We start from the raw sequence: 19424 nt of genomic DNA, 5'->3' as shown, positions 1-19424 counted from the left end.
CTTCTCACCATCATTGGCTGTGGTGATGTCTTGTGATTACAGAGCATCTAGTTTGCATTATCTTCTTCTTGGTGAGACTCATTGATATTACAGTGATCTTAATTGTTTTTTTTTTTTAGATTTGTAATTCATAGTATGGTTTGCTTGTGCTTTTGGTAAGTTGGACATGAATACTAATACTTTACATTTATTTATTTATTTTTTTTCATTTGGACTATATTTTTTTTGACTATAGTGATACTATATGTGGGATACTACCAGTACGTATTTAAAGACCTTTGGTACAAGTGAGACGTTAATTGATTGCATTTTTTTTACATATTAATAATATGTATTTTGTTGTTCAGAAATATGTCAGATATTAAGCATTATATTTATATGTAACACCTAAAAAAAATTACTAGAAATGACCGTTATTACTTCATTTCAACATCGGCATTTTAAAAATCTAACTAGCCAATTATTCCTCTGACTACATGAGCTTTCTTGTATTCTGCTCTTGACAAGGCACCTGCCAAAGAGATTTTTTTTTCGACCTGTTGTAGTGGCTTAGGTTAATAGCTTAAGCAAACTTGTCAGTCTGATATGATATTTAGCATGGCATTTTCAGCTGCTATTTTTCTATTAAATTTCCAGTGTTACAGGAATAGTATTTACTCAAAAAACATGTGTTTACTAGGCAAATACTCCATAATACAAATATCATTAACCTAAAACAGAGTGATTGGTACCTCTCAGAAAAAAAAAATAGGATGGTCAGAGATGTTCAGGAAGGATGAATTAAGGAAGTGGCTCTAAAAAGATCGCTATAATTCAAGCAGAATGTTTCTAGCAGCTTGTGGCATTAGCAGTTTAGCTGTACAACTGATGGCTTAAAGATCGAATTGCATAGCATTGTATAGTACTGTGTATTACTGTGTAGTAAGCCATATTATTTTCCTAAGTACAAATTGTGGTCCAATATTTTCCCATTATTTTTTTCTTGTATTCAATGGGTAATTTTTCTTGTAACACCAGACTGTTATGTCAAATCCTTTCCCTCGGTACCTCAGAGAATAACATTTCTCCACCTTCTCTATTAAAGCTTTCTCTCTGATTAAGTCATAAAACACTGCTTTAGGTCATCTGAATGCTGTCTTTTCTCTCATATGGGTCATGTCTTTATGACCCCAAGCATCTCAATAGCCTTTTGATGAAGTCACTCATTTGAGTTTGCAAATTTTCTTTTTCTTTTCTTCTTCTTTTTTTTTTTTTTTGACAAATTCATTTTTATTAGACTCTGGAAATATTATTCCATTCAACTAATTTTATTTGTGTAAAATTAGGCAAGAGGTCAGACCAGCTTCCTTCAGGATCAAGTGAAAACAAGCCTTTTTAAAAATAAGAGTATTTTTACAGAACAGAAAAAAAAAAAAAATAATCCCAAGTACACATACCAAGAAAGGAGTCACCAGAAAGAAAGGTATCTTACCAAAGGGCCAAGAAGGAGCAGCAAAAAATGAATTGCAGTCATAAAGAACACATTAAAATTTCTTTAGATATCCTAAATCAAATAAATGTTCCATTAAAACCTGTATTCTCACAACAGTTGTTCTTTGTTTTATTATTATATTTGTTAAAACAGCAAGAAAGCCAAAACCACTTACGGAATAGATACTGATATGGAAGGAAAAGTGGCATATTTTGATAGGAGTTTTGTCATTAAATGATACATCTCAGATCAAAAGACACAGATAAGATAAAATCTTTTAATACTGCCTAACATATGGTAATTAAAAGATGAAAGTGCTCTCATTCTGCAATATTGAGTAACACTGTTCTATCAACAAATCAATAAAAGATAGTTTTCGTATTTGGCCAGCAAGTAATAATAAAACTGCAGCTACAGATCTGTAACAGATAAGGCTGAAACAACTTCATTAGGTTATTTAGTCCATCTACCTCTTTCATACCATGATCAAATACAGGTTTGCAAGGAAAAGAGGGCGAAGCAAGCACTAGAGTCTCCTAGTAAGGAAATGTAATAACAAGTTACCCTCCCACCCTGCCCCCTGCATCATTAAAATAAGTGATAGCTAACTGAAGAGAAAAAGAAGAGAAAGAGAAGGGAAACCAAATCTTTTCATTGTAGCATGGAATTATGGGAATTATAAAGTGATTGGCAGGAAAAACAAAATCCACACTAAATAAGTTTGTGGTAATTTTGTTTTGTTTTGTTTTAATTTTTTAGAAAATGTATTAAAAAAAAGTATAAAGAAGCATAAATCTAAAGATAACAGGAGAGAAATGAGCTTTAAAAAGTATGATGAGAGAGAACAAATAGCTCTCATTTTTCTTTGCTTTCTTCCTGATTCTTCCACTTCATATTTTTCTTCTTTTTTCCCTTTTTTTTAAGCAATACTTCACTAAGTATCTACTCTCCTCTTTTGCTTTCTTTTTCCTTATAAATTTGTATTTATAACTTCAGGGGTCATTTTTGTTTAGTTGTTTGAAACAGGGACTCTGCATTCACATTGATAATAGACCTCTGAGCAAAGCTTATGTCTCTAAACCATGATGGTTTTATCAACAGCAATGGCAAGAAAGGCAGCATTCATCGTTGATCAGTGTTCCGTCTTCTTGGCTGACATTCGTCCTTTCATTCTAGTTCACTTGCAGAGAAAATTGCCGTTAATCATACACAGTTTTTCCAAGTTGACTTTCTCACCCTCATCTCAGCTCTCCGTCCAGGCAGCTTTTTTTGCAAGGGGTATTTCAAAAAGGCAAACTTTAGTCCGGGAGGTTTATCTGTCTAGGCCTCTTTTATAGTCTTTAAATAGGCTTTTTTTAGATTCAATGTAGGAGCTGAAGGCTGGAGAATGGTTTACTCCTTCATTTGCTGCATGTAGCTTAAAACAATCTGGAACCTAAAATGGATTTTTTTTTTCCCCCATTGAAAATGGGTTATTTTAATTCAGTTTAATATTCAGGAGTCTCTATCAATGTTCTCTGTAACCACTTCTCTGAGAATTGGTGGGAGAGTCTGTCAGGTCAGCCAAATTCTCTTAGCACTAACTAGGGCTAAATAAATAAAGCTACCTTTTTTTTCCCACAAAACATGACATTCCTTCCCACAGCTTCTTTCTTCCTTATCTCTTTTGAACAATCAGTCTTCACTCACATCTCCTGCTTTTCTTTCTCAGTTGCACAGATGACTCCCCCAAAGCCCCTTGTTATTTTGGTCTCAGAAGTTCTCTTGTCTTTTGTATTTGTTCTGTCATCTATCTAAATAGTTGTTATTGCTTCTTAGCTATTTCATAATTCTCTTACTCATTTCCTTACCACCCATTACTTGGAGAAGCAGGTGATCCCCATATTAAAACATTGTCAGGGAAATAGCAAAGCGCTACTGTAACCCATGGCATGACTGTTCCACAGGCATGGAATCTTCTGCAGTGGCTTGTTCTTAAATTTTTTCACTGGCCACAAAGGTCACCAAAGCCATCTTACTGCACGTTAAAATAACAACAATTTCAACAAGTTGGCACTTTCATGAGAAAAAGCTGAGCTTTACAAACTATTCTACATAAAAGTGAGCCAGTGACAATAATAATATATACAAATACAAAGTAATTCTAAACAATGAGTTTAGCTAAAAATTCTATTCAAATTAATGAGAAAAACTCACAATAACAGTCAGGTTCTGAATGGATTAAGATGGAAAATGTGAAAGTAAAAAGTCCTCCTGCAATAGCAATTCCTTCAGTATTGACTTCCTCCATGTCAAACAATGTCATGTCTGCCTCCTCCTTCTCTTCTTATAGGTACTTATGGGCAGCCTGTAGGCTGCCTGTAGAAACGGATGTCAGAACCCTTCAGACCACACGAGTGTGCTGGTGGTATCAAATACTATGTTAAAGGTTAAAAAAAATTAAAACTATTACCCATGTTCAGATATTCAAGATTCTGCATCATCTGGACACGCGTGGGTAACTAAGGGCAGCTTCAGGCAGGTCTCACAAAACCATCTGCAGGAATAAGTGGCATGCAATAGCATAACAGATAATGCAGATCATCAATACTTTCCTGAAGAGATCTTATACATTTAATGGCAGGATTTGCCTAATATTCTCCTTGCTTCAGGCAAGTAGTCAACACACATTGCTTGGGGCTAATGTATAAATATTATAATACAATTTTAAGACAAAGTTTACTGAAATTAAAAGTATGAGCAAAAAAGACTTTGCATACATCCTTTCTTTGGAAGAAGCACTTTGAATGAGAACACTTTAAACTAGCAAAATATGACTCACCTAAACACAGTTGTTAGGGTAAGTCATCCGTAAGAAACAATTTGTTCCAAACTAAAAATGATATCACTATAGATATTCTCAATGATGATCATAAACCCTGAAATGATATATTATATATGTAAGGATTAGAGGACAAGAGAACAAGATAGAATTTTCTGATAGGAGGAGCTCAAGCATCAAATTATGCATCCTAGGGCAAGCCTCCACTGAGGTGACTTAAAATATAACCATGGAAAATGCTCAGAAAGAAAGACAAAATATCTCTCCATTAAGACATATTTCTAAACTTTCTTTTGGGATGTGATATTTCAGGCTGAAGCTACAGAAACTTGTTCACTATTAAACTTAACAGGAGATTGTTCAGCTTCATTACTTCTGAAATCAGTGGAGATCTACTGATCAGAGGGCACACTGATAAGGTGACAACATAAAGAGCAATTTGAGGGTAATCACTAAAATCTGTATGCATACTCGAAACTTGAGGTAGATCATAATGATGATTCAGTATAGTAAACTACACCATATACTGCAACAGGATTTGTACGAGGCAAGGATATTTTGAAAAATAATGATAAGCTTATATTTCAACATAATGATTTTTGCTCAAAAATTAAGAAAAAAATTCTGGTGTAGAACTCAACATACTCTGACGTTCATTAACTGCTATACCAAAGAAATATAACAGCTAATGAATGCTAGTGTGGCAAAATAAAGATACTAAAAATGTGGTAGTTAAGTATTGTTAGCAAAGATAACAATATCAGCAAAGATGCAAAATTAGGGGCTTCAGCATATACTAACTACCAGAGTCAATTGTCATAGGTACATATTAAGTGTGCAGCTTAAGGGTTTTGGATCTTTGCCACAGTATATGGTCCTTATTACAGGATGGGAAAGAAACTGCACCAAGTTTTGCCCTTTGGTCCCACCTCTCTCCACTGCAAATGGATCCACTGGTGAAAATCTATGTCTCTGTGTTTTGACTGTCTATGTCAGATATTCTTGTATGTGCTGTGCCTCCCCCTTTCCTTTTATAGCCTACTCCTGCTCTACATAAGAATACTATTTAAAATGAAGCACTGGATTACACAGACAACTTACCTTCCAGAAGGTTTTAAATCTTGCAAACTAGGTACAAAGGAGATGACAAGTGATATAATGAAGACAAGAAGGAATATATGATAGTTAATACAATACAGCATAACGATAGCCCAAAACACTTATGTAATTATGAAACATTTCTAGAGATGGCCATTATTGCGTATTAGTAGCAATAGCCACTTCTTCTAAGTGTCATTTGAGACTATCAAAACTAGGTATTTGCAAAGACTTTTTAAAAGTTAAATTTAGATAAAATGAACTTTATGACCCACTGAAGTATCCACTAGATTTCTTTCTTGTAAAGGACAAACAAGCCAGGCAGCAATTTTGCAGGAGGTATTCAAGTACTAAGTGATATATACTGTACTATACTTTGAGTATAATGCGTAGAAATAAGACAGACTTTAAAGGTTTATGTACAAAAAAGAATGTCATAGCTCTTGGGAGTAAAACACAGAAGCAGAATTTTTATATAGTGAGCTTTGTGCATATAGTCTAACACTGTCAAAGCCTGACCCCTTTAAAATAGAGTTGTCAGAACAATTAACTTCAGGAAAAAAGGAAGGCAAAGTCATAATGAGGTGGCAGTGAAGGAAAATTCTTTCCTCAGTTCTGAAACAGGATACATCATTTTATCAAGCGAAAAGAGTCCTGGGGGCATATTTATAGTATGCATAACATATAGAATCATAGAATCATTTAGGTTGGAAGAGACCCTCAAGATCTTCGAGTCCAACCATAACCCGACTCTACCACTAAACCATATCCCTAGAACCTCATCTACACATATTTTAAACACCTCCAGGGATGGTGAGTCAACCACTTCCCTGGGCAGCCTGTTCCAACGCCTGACAACCCTTTCCATTAATAAATTTTTCCTAATATCCAATCTAAACCTTCCCTGGTGCAACTTGAGGCCGTTTCCACTTGTCCTATCACTTGCTACTTGGGAGAAGAGACCAACATGCTCCATGCTACAGCTTCCTTTCAGGTAGTTGTAGACAGCGATAAGCACTCCCCTCAGACTCCTTTTCTCCAATCTAAGCAGCCCCAGCTCCCTCAGGTGCTTCTCATAAGGCTTGTTCTCCAGACCCCTCACCAGCTTTGTTGCCCTTCTCTGAACTCGCTCCAGCACCTGAATGTTTTTCTTGTAGTGAGGGGCCCGAAACTGAACACAGGATTCAATGTGAGGCCTCACCAGTGCCAAGCACGATGGGAAAATCATTTCCCTAGTCGTGCTGCCCACGGTATTCTTGATGCATGCCAGGATGCTGTTGGCCTTTTTGGCCCCCTGGGCACACTGCTGGCTCATATTCAGCTCGCTGCCAATCAACACTCCCAGTTCCCTCTCTGCCAGTCAGCTTTCCAGCCACTCTTCCCTGAGCCTGTAGCGCTGCCTGGGGTTGTTGTAACTCAGGGGCAGGACCTGGCACTTGGCCTTGTTGAACCTCATGCAATTGGCCTCTGCCCATCGATCCAGCCAGTCCAGATCCCTCTGTAGTTCCTTCCTACCCTCCAGCAGATTAACTCTCTCTCTCACCCAACCTGGTGTCATCTGCAAACTTACTAAGATATTAAAGAGAACTGGCCCCAATACTGACCCCTGGGGAATACCACTCATGACCAACTGCCATCTGGATTTGGCTCCATTCACCACAACTCTTTGGGCCCAGCCATCCAGCCAGTTCTTCACCCAGTGAAGAATACATCCGTCCAAACCAGTTTCTCCAGGAGAATGCTGTGGGAAACATTGTTAAAGGCTTTACTAAAGTCCACATAAACAACATCCACAGCCTTTTCCTTATCCACTAAAGGGGTTACCTTGTAACAGAAGGAGATCAGATTGATCAAGCAGGACCTGCCTTTCATGAACCCATGCTGACTGGGCCTGATTGCTTGCTTATCTTGTATGTGCTGCATCATGCCACTGAAGATGATCTGCTCCATGACCTTTTCTGGCAACAAGGTCAGACTAACAGGCCTGTAATTCCTCAGATTCTCCTTCTGGCCTGTCTTGTAGATGGGCGTCACATTTGCCAGCTTCCAGTTGACTAGGGCTTCCTGGGTTAGCCAGGACTGTGATAAATGATGGAAAGTGGTTTGGTGATCACCTCCACCAGCTCTCACAGTACCCTTGGATGGATCCCATCTGGCCCCATAGACTTGTGTGCGTCTAAATGGTGTTATTTACATAAGAACACTGTGAGAAGATTCTGTGATTCTTTAAGCTGTAAATGCACGTAGTTTGGAAAAACACAGATGGCAAAGGAAGAGTCTCATTCAATTGCTCCAAAAGCCTTTGGTTTTGGAACTATTAATACATCATCAGTTTTTCTCCTTAAGTACAGAATTTTTTATCTTACAGCTCTAATGAACACTTCCACTCAAATTTCAAACAATTTAGAGATCCTCTACGTTTCATTTTCTAAAATGAATTCCTTAAAAATGACAATAGCACATTATTTTATCTTTCTTTTGGTTTCAGGTAGTTAAATATACTCATCCTGTTCACCTAAATCTGAATCTTTCTACAATTTGCAGTATTCTTGAATCAAAAGAATCTTTTCAGTTAGTAATTTTATCCTTATTTTGCAAATGGGAAAACAAGACATGGAAATGTTAAAGCATCCACCTTCTAAAATTTTTGATCAAATTGATTTACTGAGAACATAAATTAAGTTAAACAAAATTAATGTCAAGCCTTGCAAAACCATGTAAAAGTCAGCTTTAAACTTTGGTTTATGAAATAAGAGATGTATGAAAAAGGTGATTTTTATAACTTGGGTTGTTTTTCAAATTTGTATCACTTTTTCTTTCTCTTTTGTAAAAAACTCTGTTAAGCAACCTGAGGGGAAATGTGCCATTTTGGCAAGAACAGTTGAAAAATAATTCTAGAAAATACTAATATATAATATTTTACTCTTTAGAAATATGTAAATCTTCAATTAGCTGACCTATTTTATTTCATTAGCCCAAAAGCCACGAAGATGATTAAGGCAGTAGAGCATCTCCCTCATGAGGAAAGGCTGCGGGAGCTGGGTCTCTTTAGCTTGGAGGAGACTGAGGGGTGACCTTATTAATGTTTAAAAATAGGTAAAGGGTGAGTGTCATGAAGATGGAGCCAGGCTCTTCTCAGTGACAACCAATGATAGGAAAAGGGTCAATGGATACAAACTGGAACACAGGAGGTTCCACTTAAATATGAGAAAAGACTTCTTCTCAGTGAGGGTGACAGAGCACTGGAACAGGCTGCCCAGGGGGGTTGTGGAGTCTCCTTCTCTGGAGACATTCCAAACCCACCTGCATGCCTTCCTGTGTAACCTCATCTGGGTGTTCCTGCTCCGGCAGAGAGATTGGACTAGATGATCTTTGAGGTCCCTTCCGATGCCTGACATTCTTGTGATTCTGTGCTTCTGTGAAAAGGGTATATCTCTCTCTCAAAAAAAATGAAGGTCAAATCCCAGATAACTGATGAGAATGACTTCAATCATTAGTATGTTAGTTTGTATTTTGAATTGAGCAATATTAAAAAGCCAGACAGTCTAGCCTGTGCAAAACAGATAACAGTAATCCTCAAAGCTATATAAGTGTTCAAAATTTTACTGCAGACCATAGGCCACATTTGAAGTTTCACACATTCCCAGCATAAAGTTCTAGGCACAAATCTTTAGTCTTCCTTACAGAAGGAATGTGAGCACTATATAAAATGCTAAACTCATGTTTGGACAGTATCATTTTTTTAGATACTTCCCTCTTGCTGCAAAAGACAAACATGCTGTTGGTACTAAAATATAATCTATTCAAGTGTTTGCTAGGATATTTTCTTTTGCCTCAAGGCCTTTGCTTAATGTGGTGCCACCAAAAAAGCTAGAGTATTTTTTTTTTTTTTCAGCTGGCAATACTACTGTAATCCTATTTGTAAAAATGTTAAAAGAAAGATTCAGAAATTGATTTATCTCCCCCCTCAGGCAATTTTGTGTGAATTTTCTGTGTTGCAGGGCTTCTAAGTCACTTGTCACCATTCTGTTTCCATTTACAGTGGCTTAATTTCACTGTTTTTTCTGGGAGTGCTCTGATACTGTAATAAAAGGTGAGCCTGTAAAACCCAGGGAGGTGGAAATGTGGGTGATTTTTCAGTTATTAGTGGCTGGCCTGTGAAGACAATAATAGTCTTCTTTACAGACTTTTTCCTCTCTAAATTCCATTTAGTAGAGGCATAAAATACCATTTGTGTTCCTATGATAGGGTTTCGAGGTTGTTTTTTCAGTTGCAAATGTCTCACAAGTGGGAGTATGAATATTATCTACAGCATTATGCATGATTTACAATGGATTTGTAAAACAAAGTTTAAAATAAAATTCATCCTCATTTATTCTGAAGTTGAATCAACTGTTCATTGCTGTAATGTTGTTCCCAACCTGATGTAGATCTTTCTGAAGCCTTATGACACAGGAAATGCAAACCAGCTTTACAACTGAAGTTACAAAAAAAACAGATCACTATATACGCTTCTGTGGATTAATGTGACACATGTATCAAAAAGATGAGTGAACATGCTGTGATATCCATATGTCAGAGTAAACAGACAAAACTCACTTAATGACACTTAAATTGACTAATGTAAAAGTTTTCTAAGGTTATGGCTTAAACTGTTTGACAAGGTGTTGGTGACAAAATCACTGAGATATCTTAGTTCAGCTGACTCAATTCCTGATTTTTTTTTAATTAAAAAATGTTAAATTTCACCTTACTAACAATGGTCTTACTACTATATTTTTTATTATTAAACTTATGATACTTTTGTTAGTCAGCTAAGAGACATAGGCATATAAGTAACAGGCCTGAAGAAATAATTCAGTCTGTGAAACTGTTTTACATACTTTTCTAAAAATAGGATTTCTTTGGAATATAATTATTTATTAGTTGAATCAAATCACATTTTCATTTGCATCTGTGTAATTTTACTTCTACTGGGTCCATCTGGGTTCATACAAGTACACTTGAGAGGTGTCTTTGATCTAAATATCTGTGTACTGTTAGACAGTAGAAATGTAGTCTTCTTATACAATTATTAACCAGGAACATATAATCTTGCTTAAAGTTTCAGTTGTTTTTTCTAAAGCACAAAGAATCACTAGTTTTATACTAACTAACTTATTTATCTTAAAGGTAAAACCCTGCTTTTATCCTTCTAGCAATAATGGTTTGGTTTTGGCACTGTTTACAGCGCTACTTTTTTTTTTTTGTCCAGTTTATCAAATATTAGCTGATGTTTTCTTCAACATAATTGAGCACATAGGCATATGAAACCATTTCTGTGGCTGTGTTTTGTGTACAATGGCTATAAATTGTAAGAAAATATACATTATAATGGTAAAGTCTGCCAGGAAAGAAGGCATTTCTGTGTAGCCATAGCACAGTGCTGTGGCCTACAGCTTCATTTAGTCAGCAGCCATGAGTCTCGGTGATGGCCATCCATTTCAGATTATTATTTTTTTCCTGTAGTTTGTGGTACGTTGGAGCCTCTGAAGTGTGGAAGTTCTGTGATTTTATGTTACGGAAGCCCTTTTCTTTTCAGCACGAGTAACAAACTTCACTAGACCCATTCACTGACAGCAAACACCCTTGAAATTACACTCACTTGGTTCTGCTGTGCAATCCCACCATGCTGAAGCTGCTGGAGCCTGCTGGCTGCCCAGACCTGCCAGGCTTTTGCCAGCACCTACAGCCCCTTGGGAAGCCCTCAGCCCACTTTCCTGGGACCTGCCTTCACTTTGTTCCCCTTCACAGCTGCATATTGGTTTGGCGTTGGCCAACTCCTCTCACATTTTCCTGCTCCCTTACTGAGTCCCAGTAACTGCAGTTACAGGCTACCTCTCCAGCATGAGAGTTTCCTGCTGCAGGTGTGAGCATTGCTAACATGGTGGCAGCTAGAGAAACCGGCTGCTTTTTCTGAAGGCTGAAGGCTAAAGTCTATGTCAAAATCATTAAGCTTCCAGTCTCTTTCTGCTTAGTGACTAAACATAGTGAGTTTTGTTAATAAGAGGCTTTATGGACTTCACTCAGGGAACTTTTTGCTTTGATTGCTTGCATCCTTCTCTTACTAGCAAAATATTAATTTTATAATTCCTGCAATTAATTCCTGAAGTCACAGGAAGTGTCAGAAATTTGTACATGTACATGTACTTAGCTGTGTGAAAAGCTTGAATTAAAATCTATTTCTTGCCTATTTATAACTGATTATTAATTTGAGATTATTAATGTGAAATTCCAGAAGAAAGAGCACCCAGGTAAGAGATGTGCCTTTTGTGTACTGCTAATACTTATGCCCCTCTAACAAGGTGCACACACCTTAACTGCCTCTAGTTAGCAGGACAGAGTGAGCACCTGATGTCAATTAATCAAATAAGGAGTTAATCAAATAAGCTAATTGGTTTGCAGATGTTTCTGGGGTGTAGAGTAGATTGGTGGTGGAGAAAGTGTTTTGGCTGTCTGATGGGAGAGCTTTGAAGTTGGTTTCCTAGGGACAGAAGGAAGTGGGGGACTTGGAGGACAGTGCTGCATTGTTGCTGTGGATCTATAACTGGAGAGAACCTGGAGATGGAGGAGTTTGAACCTGGTGAAAGTGGCACTGAGGAAGATTTGGCATGGCTGGAGTAAGAAATGTGAGAGTTAATGGGTCTTAACTCATTATTTTATTTTTTCTTAGGAAGGAAAGCTTATTAACACTCATTGATGTGAGGAGCGGTTGCTGTCTGTTTTCTTTATATTGGAGAGGTGGGGAAGGAAAGGGTAATTCCTGTGCAGTGGACTGGGTGTGCTCTCTGAGACGAGGCTCTGCCTTCTGTGGTGTTTCTTGTACAGTTTTGTAAGAGAACCATCACTCTTACCTTAAGCTTGAGAAAACCCAACAAATTAGAGCCTCTGAATGAAAAACTTGAACTTCAACAATTTGTTCTCTATGTCTTCCCTTTTTCTGTAACTTAAACAAAAAAAGTTGAGGCTGGGGTAGTGGGATTAAATATATATATATGTATTTAGTGTACCTCCTGTGATAGAAAATCAGTTATAAATTATAGATCTTGTACTAATCTTATAGTGGCTCCTCATTCCTTTATGTATGAGATGGTATCTGACTCGGGTTTTAAATCCTTGCTCCCTCTTGGCAACAGAATGGATGTAAATTATTAAGATAAGGCTTCTGTGTTTTCACACATGGTAGGTAACAGCCTGGTTTGCTGGAATTAATATGCTGGTCTCCTGACTTTAAGTACCATTAGGTGTCTTAACTTGAGGGTAACTCTTCTCGCTGCTGATAGCAAGTACAGACAGGAGTTTGCCCCTGGGGATTGCATTCTATAATGATTAACAAAAAAGGGGAAATCCCTATGTAAGTTTTAACAGTGACTCCTGCAGGCTGGATAGTGAAGCAGATAAGTCTGCAAGAGCATGACCCATAGTTGTGGCTATGGTCAGCCATCTTTGTGGTGGTGGGTTTGCTTGTTTGTTTTTTTTAAGGTTTCTGTTATCTCTGGTATATGCAAAAAGTGAGCTTTGCTCCTGAACAACAACATAGGATAGTGGACAGAGGAGACAAAAATTCTCCAAGACTTGGGAAAGAATACCGCAAAACCCATTTATTTTTGTTTCTTAGTGATTATACCTTATTGGTGGCTACCATTTACATTACTGAAAAATTGCATAATAGTAATATAACATCATATATTCTTATTTTGGTGTGTGAAATCTCACCATAAAACTTACTACTTATTGACCTTAAAAAGTATCTCTTTACTGTTTGAGATACAATTCTATCTCTAAGCCTTAGTGGAGAATGGGGTGGGTGCCTTCCTTATGGGTCAAGGATTAATGGAACAACTAGGATTAGAAGAGACTATAGATGTTTGTTCTTATATCCTGCTGAAGTGGAAACCAAGTCTGAAGATCATGCTGTTCAGAGCACTATCAATTTCCAATATCTCAAAGGATGGAGATGCCCTGGGCATCAGTACCAATATATATTCCCATCATGGTGGTGTTTCTTTCTAATACATAACTGGAATGTCTCATGTTGTTTGCCCATTGCTACCTATCCTTCCTCCCCTTCCAAAAAGAACCTGGCTTTTTCTATACCACTGCAATAGGTAGCTGAAGACTGCAGTAAGGTTCCCCCTTTAGTTGTCATCTTTTAAGGGATTAAGAAATATACTCTCTTGAAAATTGTTTGCCACAGGCACCTATTGTATTGCCAGCCCTCCAGAGGACTTGCCACACATCTGTTTAATACAAGGATGTCCCAAAATCTGCCCTCAAAAGTAGACGGTGGAGAAGCTCTGAACAGAGCCAGATGGATGCTACACTATTGGGGGAAGGGGGGGGGAATATATATATATATTTTTTTTTATGGACCTTATCATTAGAAATACCTGAAGGTCAACATCCATGAAATGACTGTGGATGGAGTGTGAAATATGGTGGTGTAGTTTTGTGGGGGGTTTTTTGTTTGTTGGTTGTTTTTTTGTTGTTGTTATTGAACAGGGGCTAGGCTCAGTATTTGTGTACTACTGTGTTTTCTGTTATAGGTTCTGTTTCTTCTTTATACACAAGATTAATGTATTCCACCTGTGGTTAAAAAGGTATTTCAGTGTGTGCATTTTGTGCAGATCAATACTACTGAAAGTTGAGGAAGTAGCAATATTTTAAGCTTGAAGCATGGTTGTATGCTCAGTATGAAGTATTGTAAGTTTATGAAATGACAGTTTTATTCACAGAGGGACTTGAAATGGTGCTGTGTTTTCCAGCACATACAGTTGTCTGTCTAAACAGTTGCTTTTCTGGTTGCAGTAAAGGCTTACATGTTAATTGTGAAGATACTTTTACAAAGCAAAGCAACATGTGAAGGTGTGTGATTTTTCTGCATGATGAAATGAACGTGCAAATCACATTATGATTAATGAGCTATAACAACCTAGCAAAAATGTTAGTAAAGGGAGGAAGAAAATGACTTAGTAGGATAGCGGTGTTTTAATTATGGAAATGTCTAAATAGTAGCACTCGAGATTTTCTTTTGTTGTCTAGTTTTTTTTGCACTCAACTTCATGTCATTTAATCTTACAGAATTCATTAAAATACTATGAAAAGATGCTTTCAGAAATATTTTAGGCAACAAGGCTATTATAGAGGTACCCAGGTAGTCGTTTGGATTACTGACATAAGATTTCTTGTATTTGAGACTTTTTCATAATATTTTTTAAGATTATTGTAGTGCAAATAACTCAAAAAAAAAATAATTTCAAGTTGATGTATTAATTCCTTGAAATTTGCCACATACTTGCCTTTTTCTATGTCTGCAAAACCTTTGTGTGTGCTAATTTAAGTTATAAAAGAATATATTTGTCTTACTTCAATGTGAGTGGGAATGTCAGCCTGAAGAATGATCTTCTGGTGTTTCAAGGACGGTACTACAGAAACAGTTTTATTTATTAAACAGGTAAAGAAACCATATTGTAGAAGTGATGCTTATTCTCGTAACAGAATCAAAGCAGGTAAGTCTAGAAATCATCACAAGACCTCAGGATGTCTATTTGCTGCTCAAATGAGTTCTTTTATATGAACCAAATCCATGCCAAGTGAAGCAAACACTGTTAAGTAATGAGGTAGCTAAAGCTGTGTAGTTCTGCATAGATACAGCTTTATTTTTGTATTTTTATCATGTGATGTGGGTTTTTTGTTTGTGTGTGTGGTGGTGTTTGTTTTTTAGGTCTCCTATGTAGCGTGAAGTGCTGCTTCTATCTTTGTGTGTGTTTCAGCCAGATTTTCCTTCCTTCCTTCTCCTACAATGCATGCTAGTTTCCTATATTTTAGCGAAAAAAATGTTAGATTCTGGAAATATTGTAGTGTAAGATCAGAAAATACATACCCAAAATAAATATTGAACTGTTACAGTGTACACTCCAGATGTACAGATGTAGTGATAACCACTCTAATTTTTTAAATAGAACAAGAGGCACATTTCCATAAAAACTGCAACATCTAGTGAAGGTGAGAGAACATGCAGAAGTCTGAACATAAGATGTGTCAAGCCTCATAGTACCTTTGCTGTTTGAAGATTCAGGAAAAATGAACCTGCTTATTTCTGGAACTGGAGTAAATGAGGTGGAAATTAGTAGGAGTAAAAGCTTGGCAAGTACACAGAAGGTGAAAAGATTACAACAAACACCTAATTAGCACATGGGAGACAATGTTGTTTTAAAAGAAAGGAAGAAATTGCGGAAAGCTTTTTGCTGACTTATGTTGCCTTGACTATATGCATTCATCTGTATTCAAAGCTGTCTTTGCTTTGTTCTCTGACTCATCCAAGTTTATTTGTTCTCCAAAGCTCAAAATTGGAAGGAGATGGGGAACCACCTTACTGGTGTAATTCAAGGGTAGGGTTCTTCTTATATGTTTTAGTATATGAGGGTGCTTTTAAGCCTAATTTTGCAAAGAACTTCTAGTTCAGTGATACTGCTGTACTAGTACATTGCTTATAGTATTTATCTTCTGCTGTTCCAGATGGCAATTAGTGACCTATAGCATCATTGTACAATAAATTTTAAAGGCATGGGTTGTTTTAACCATCCAGATTAAAAATATGTGAAAACATTTTTGATGTGGTGTGTTGTTTTTTTTTGTTTGTGTTTGGTGGTGGTTGTTGTTGTTTTGTTGGGGTTTTCTTGTTTAGTTGGGTTTTTTGTGTGTTTTTGTTTGGTTGGTTGTTTCTTTTTTGCTGTTCCAATATCTGAATTGAAGAAGCTCTTTTGGGTTGGAATTTGAACAAAAGGTGGCTTTCTGGTGTGTTGTCTTGTACCCAGTGGATCACGTACCATTATTGAAAAATACAAAACTATCTTATAAGACAGTATAGTTTTGGGTTTGTGGGACAGTTATGATGTCTTCTGTCTTATGGAAAATTAAATCGTTAAGAAACCAATATTTATTTGGGAAATTATCTTTAAATCAGTGTTGCAATGTAATTATAGCTTATCCAAAATTCTAGTTTTTATGTAGATGTGAGACTGCTAATAAGATGTAAAATTTAAGGTGATTTTTCTGAAGCCATTAAATGGAAGTTGTTTGTGGTTTTGTTTTTCTGGTCATTTAATGTATATGGCATTGAACATATGGGATACATTTTTTTTTTGGAAGCAGCAGATAGAGGACAGACAGGATAGTCCACGTTATCTCAGATAGTGCTAGGAGTGTCTGTGGGGGTCAAGGCCTGGGTATCTACTTCTAGGTGTCCTATATTTGTGTCTTCATATTGAAATGAATCCTATAAAAAAATCTTTGTCTTCAATAGATACAAGCTGGTCTGTCTTTCAATGTTCTCTGTTGGAGAGTGTGCAGGTGTGTTAAAATAAGAGGGTTAAAAAATCTCAAGAATGTGTTGGAAATTTTGGAGTGAATGGTTAGAGACTGCATCAAAGACTATGATGTTTTGGCACTTTGGATATGGAAATATGATGTTCATCATATGACTCATCACACCTATTGATGTGCTATATTTTCAAGGTTGTAACAATTTACACATTTTTATTGTACAGGTTATCTGGATTTCAGCTTCCATCATCTATTGTGAGCACAGGATCTATCCTCACTCTCTGTTTCACCACAGATTTTGCCGTCAGTGCTCAAGGCTTCAGAGCTATCTATGAAGGTAAGAACTCTTTTCCTAACAGGTCTTTATCCTACTTGATACATATTTTTTATGTTAAAACATGATGTTTCAGTTTTGTTTTGTGTTTGAATAATTGGTGAATATTGCATATTTTTTATAGCATACTTAAATGTTATTATGTCATGGCCATAGTCTTGATGTTGAAATTTAATTTGAACTAGTACTTTAATTTCTGCTGGAATTTTTAATTGGATCTGTCAGACTTCCAAATCTGGATTTAGAAATGCTTACATTTAAATGGTTTGCTTATTATATTCCAAATGATTTCTTTTGATAACTTCTTTAAGGAGGTGCTTTACTTAAGGGTTATAATTATAAAAATGAAAGACTGTATGAATACTAACTGGTCTTGAAAATCAGTCACTAATCTTCTTGTGGAAATTTAAAACAGGGATGACAAGAAATGTGTATGTGTATATAGATGTATATATACACATTAAAAACCAAAACAGTTGAAAACTGGTTCTGTGGAAGATGTTAGACAAGAATGATGACTACACAGTTCTGGGAAAAAATAAGGCAAAGCATTTCACATCTTCTAGTGTCTTTCAAGAATTAAGCTCATAAAACTGGACTGATACTATTTTCTTAATAGTTTGAGTTGTACAAAAGGCTTTGGGATCTGCAACCTATATTGGGTAAAATTACCGGATACACTGGTTCTGAGTCAGTTGCTTAGAGTTGTTTGATAATTAGAGTGTTCTGAGTTTAACCTCAGGATTTCTTTAAAACTGAATGTGTGGTGGTTTTTTACGAATTTTTTTTTTTTTTGTATTAATGAAAAATGCTGGGCCTTGAGCACTAGAAGTTGCAGAAAGCTTATTTTCAGATTATTTCTCAAGTACAAAGCCATTTTTTCTTATGGTTTCATAGGTATAATCCTTTGGTAAGAGTTTATTGTGCAAAAGCTGCTTACATAGTTAAGTGATATAATTAAAAGCAAAGTATTTTTATCAATGGGGTTGGCGTAGGAACTTCGAATCAAGAAAGTAGTATGCTTAGATTGTAGCTGTTCACTAGGACTAGCATTTGCAAGTATATGATCTCCAAATTATGTTTACCAAAGTGGTGACCAATGTATCTTCAAATGCTTGATAAACTTTGATTGCGCTTTCCCTAGAACTGTTCAAAGTTTCTTGAAATATTACCCCCTTTCTCAGCAATTCCTAACTCTGCTCCATACTTATGCATAACTGTTTCATATTTGATTAATGTTTTGAAATTACAGTGTTCGTTAAAGTATCTTTTGAGATAGATATCCTCATTGAGTGCGTTATCTAGGTGTAAAAAGACAGAAGTGTAGAAAATATCAGCAGTTTTCTTTTGAGCTATATCTGATTGGGATGGGTAGCTCAGCAGTATGTCTTTCCTTTGGAATTATTGTTTCATTTTAGTAGTCTTCATAAGTTTTATTAAGGAAGTCAGAAAGGAGTATGAGAAACTACCAACACACCAGGAACTGTTTTCATTACCTCAGTAGGAAGTTGCTTTCTACCTACCTGTATTTTTCTGATCTAGTAGATGCATACGATAGCATATTTCATCCTTTTATGCAATCTGAGCAGTTTGTTTTTCATATGGAAAAAGTGTAGAATGCTAAAGGATGTCTCTTGACTGTTAGCTTAGGAACACATGCACAGAGCCACAGGCTATAATATAATGACACTTCCTGCTGGCCTACTTCCTTGTAGAAACCCCAGCAGAAAGAGCTGTAATTACCATTGACAGATAACACCATGCTCTCATTAAACAACACTGCCCCCTTTCAGATTTAATGCTCTAAACCTCACCCTGTCCATGAGCTTTAAATTGACTTCAAAATATGACATCCAACTCCAGAAGAAATGGTGAATGTCACTCAAGTGACAGCATCTCAGTGTAGAGACAAGCAATGGGGATTGATGGTTCAGGAAGGATTTGTAGCACTGCGGGGGGGGTCAGGTATGTTTTTGTGAAGGGTCGAGGTGATTTCTGCTGCAGTGGTCAAATGGGTTACTGAAACGCAATAGTTTAAGAACTCCTGTAACCGTTACCTAGACTACTTGTTGTAAACCGTGATCCCTTCTAGCTCCTATGCCACGTGTAATTTTGTGAGTGGGCAGGTGATTGGTTTCTCTGGGACAGGGGAATACAGACCAGATGTTACCAGTCACTGGAAGTCTTTATAATAACCCTGCTGGTTACCCATCCCTCAGCTAGTTAGTTAGCTTTTACTAAAACTCTTTATTTATCCCTGGTTTTAGCCAGTTCTTTAGTTCTTCTCTGGTGAAAGTGAATTACTGTTTGGCTGGAGGAATAGGGAGGATTGAAGT

The 19424-nt window shown here is 36.6% G+C and overlaps 1 protein-coding gene across 2 annotated transcripts in view; it reads left to right on the top strand.

Moving 5' to 3' along the window:
• CSMD1 (CUB and Sushi multiple domains 1) overlaps positions 1-19424 on the top strand; it is a 1084328-nt gene that overhangs the window by 317671 nt on the left and 747233 nt on the right. For both annotated transcript variants that reach the window (XM_065056058.1, XM_065056057.1), the window contains exon 3: positions 16979-17091. In XM_065056058.1, coding sequence (XP_064912130.1) covers positions 16979-17091 — 113 coding nt within the window. The remainder of the gene's footprint in view (positions 1-16978; positions 17092-19424) is intronic.

This window comes from Columba livia, chromosome 3 (assembly GCF_036013475.1).
Source record: "Columba livia isolate bColLiv1 breed racing homer chromosome 3, bColLiv1.pat.W.v2, whole genome shotgun sequence".
NCBI lineage: Eukaryota > Metazoa > Chordata > Aves > Columbiformes > Columbidae > Columba > Columba livia.
This window is presented reverse-complemented; position numbering and strand designations above follow the sequence as displayed.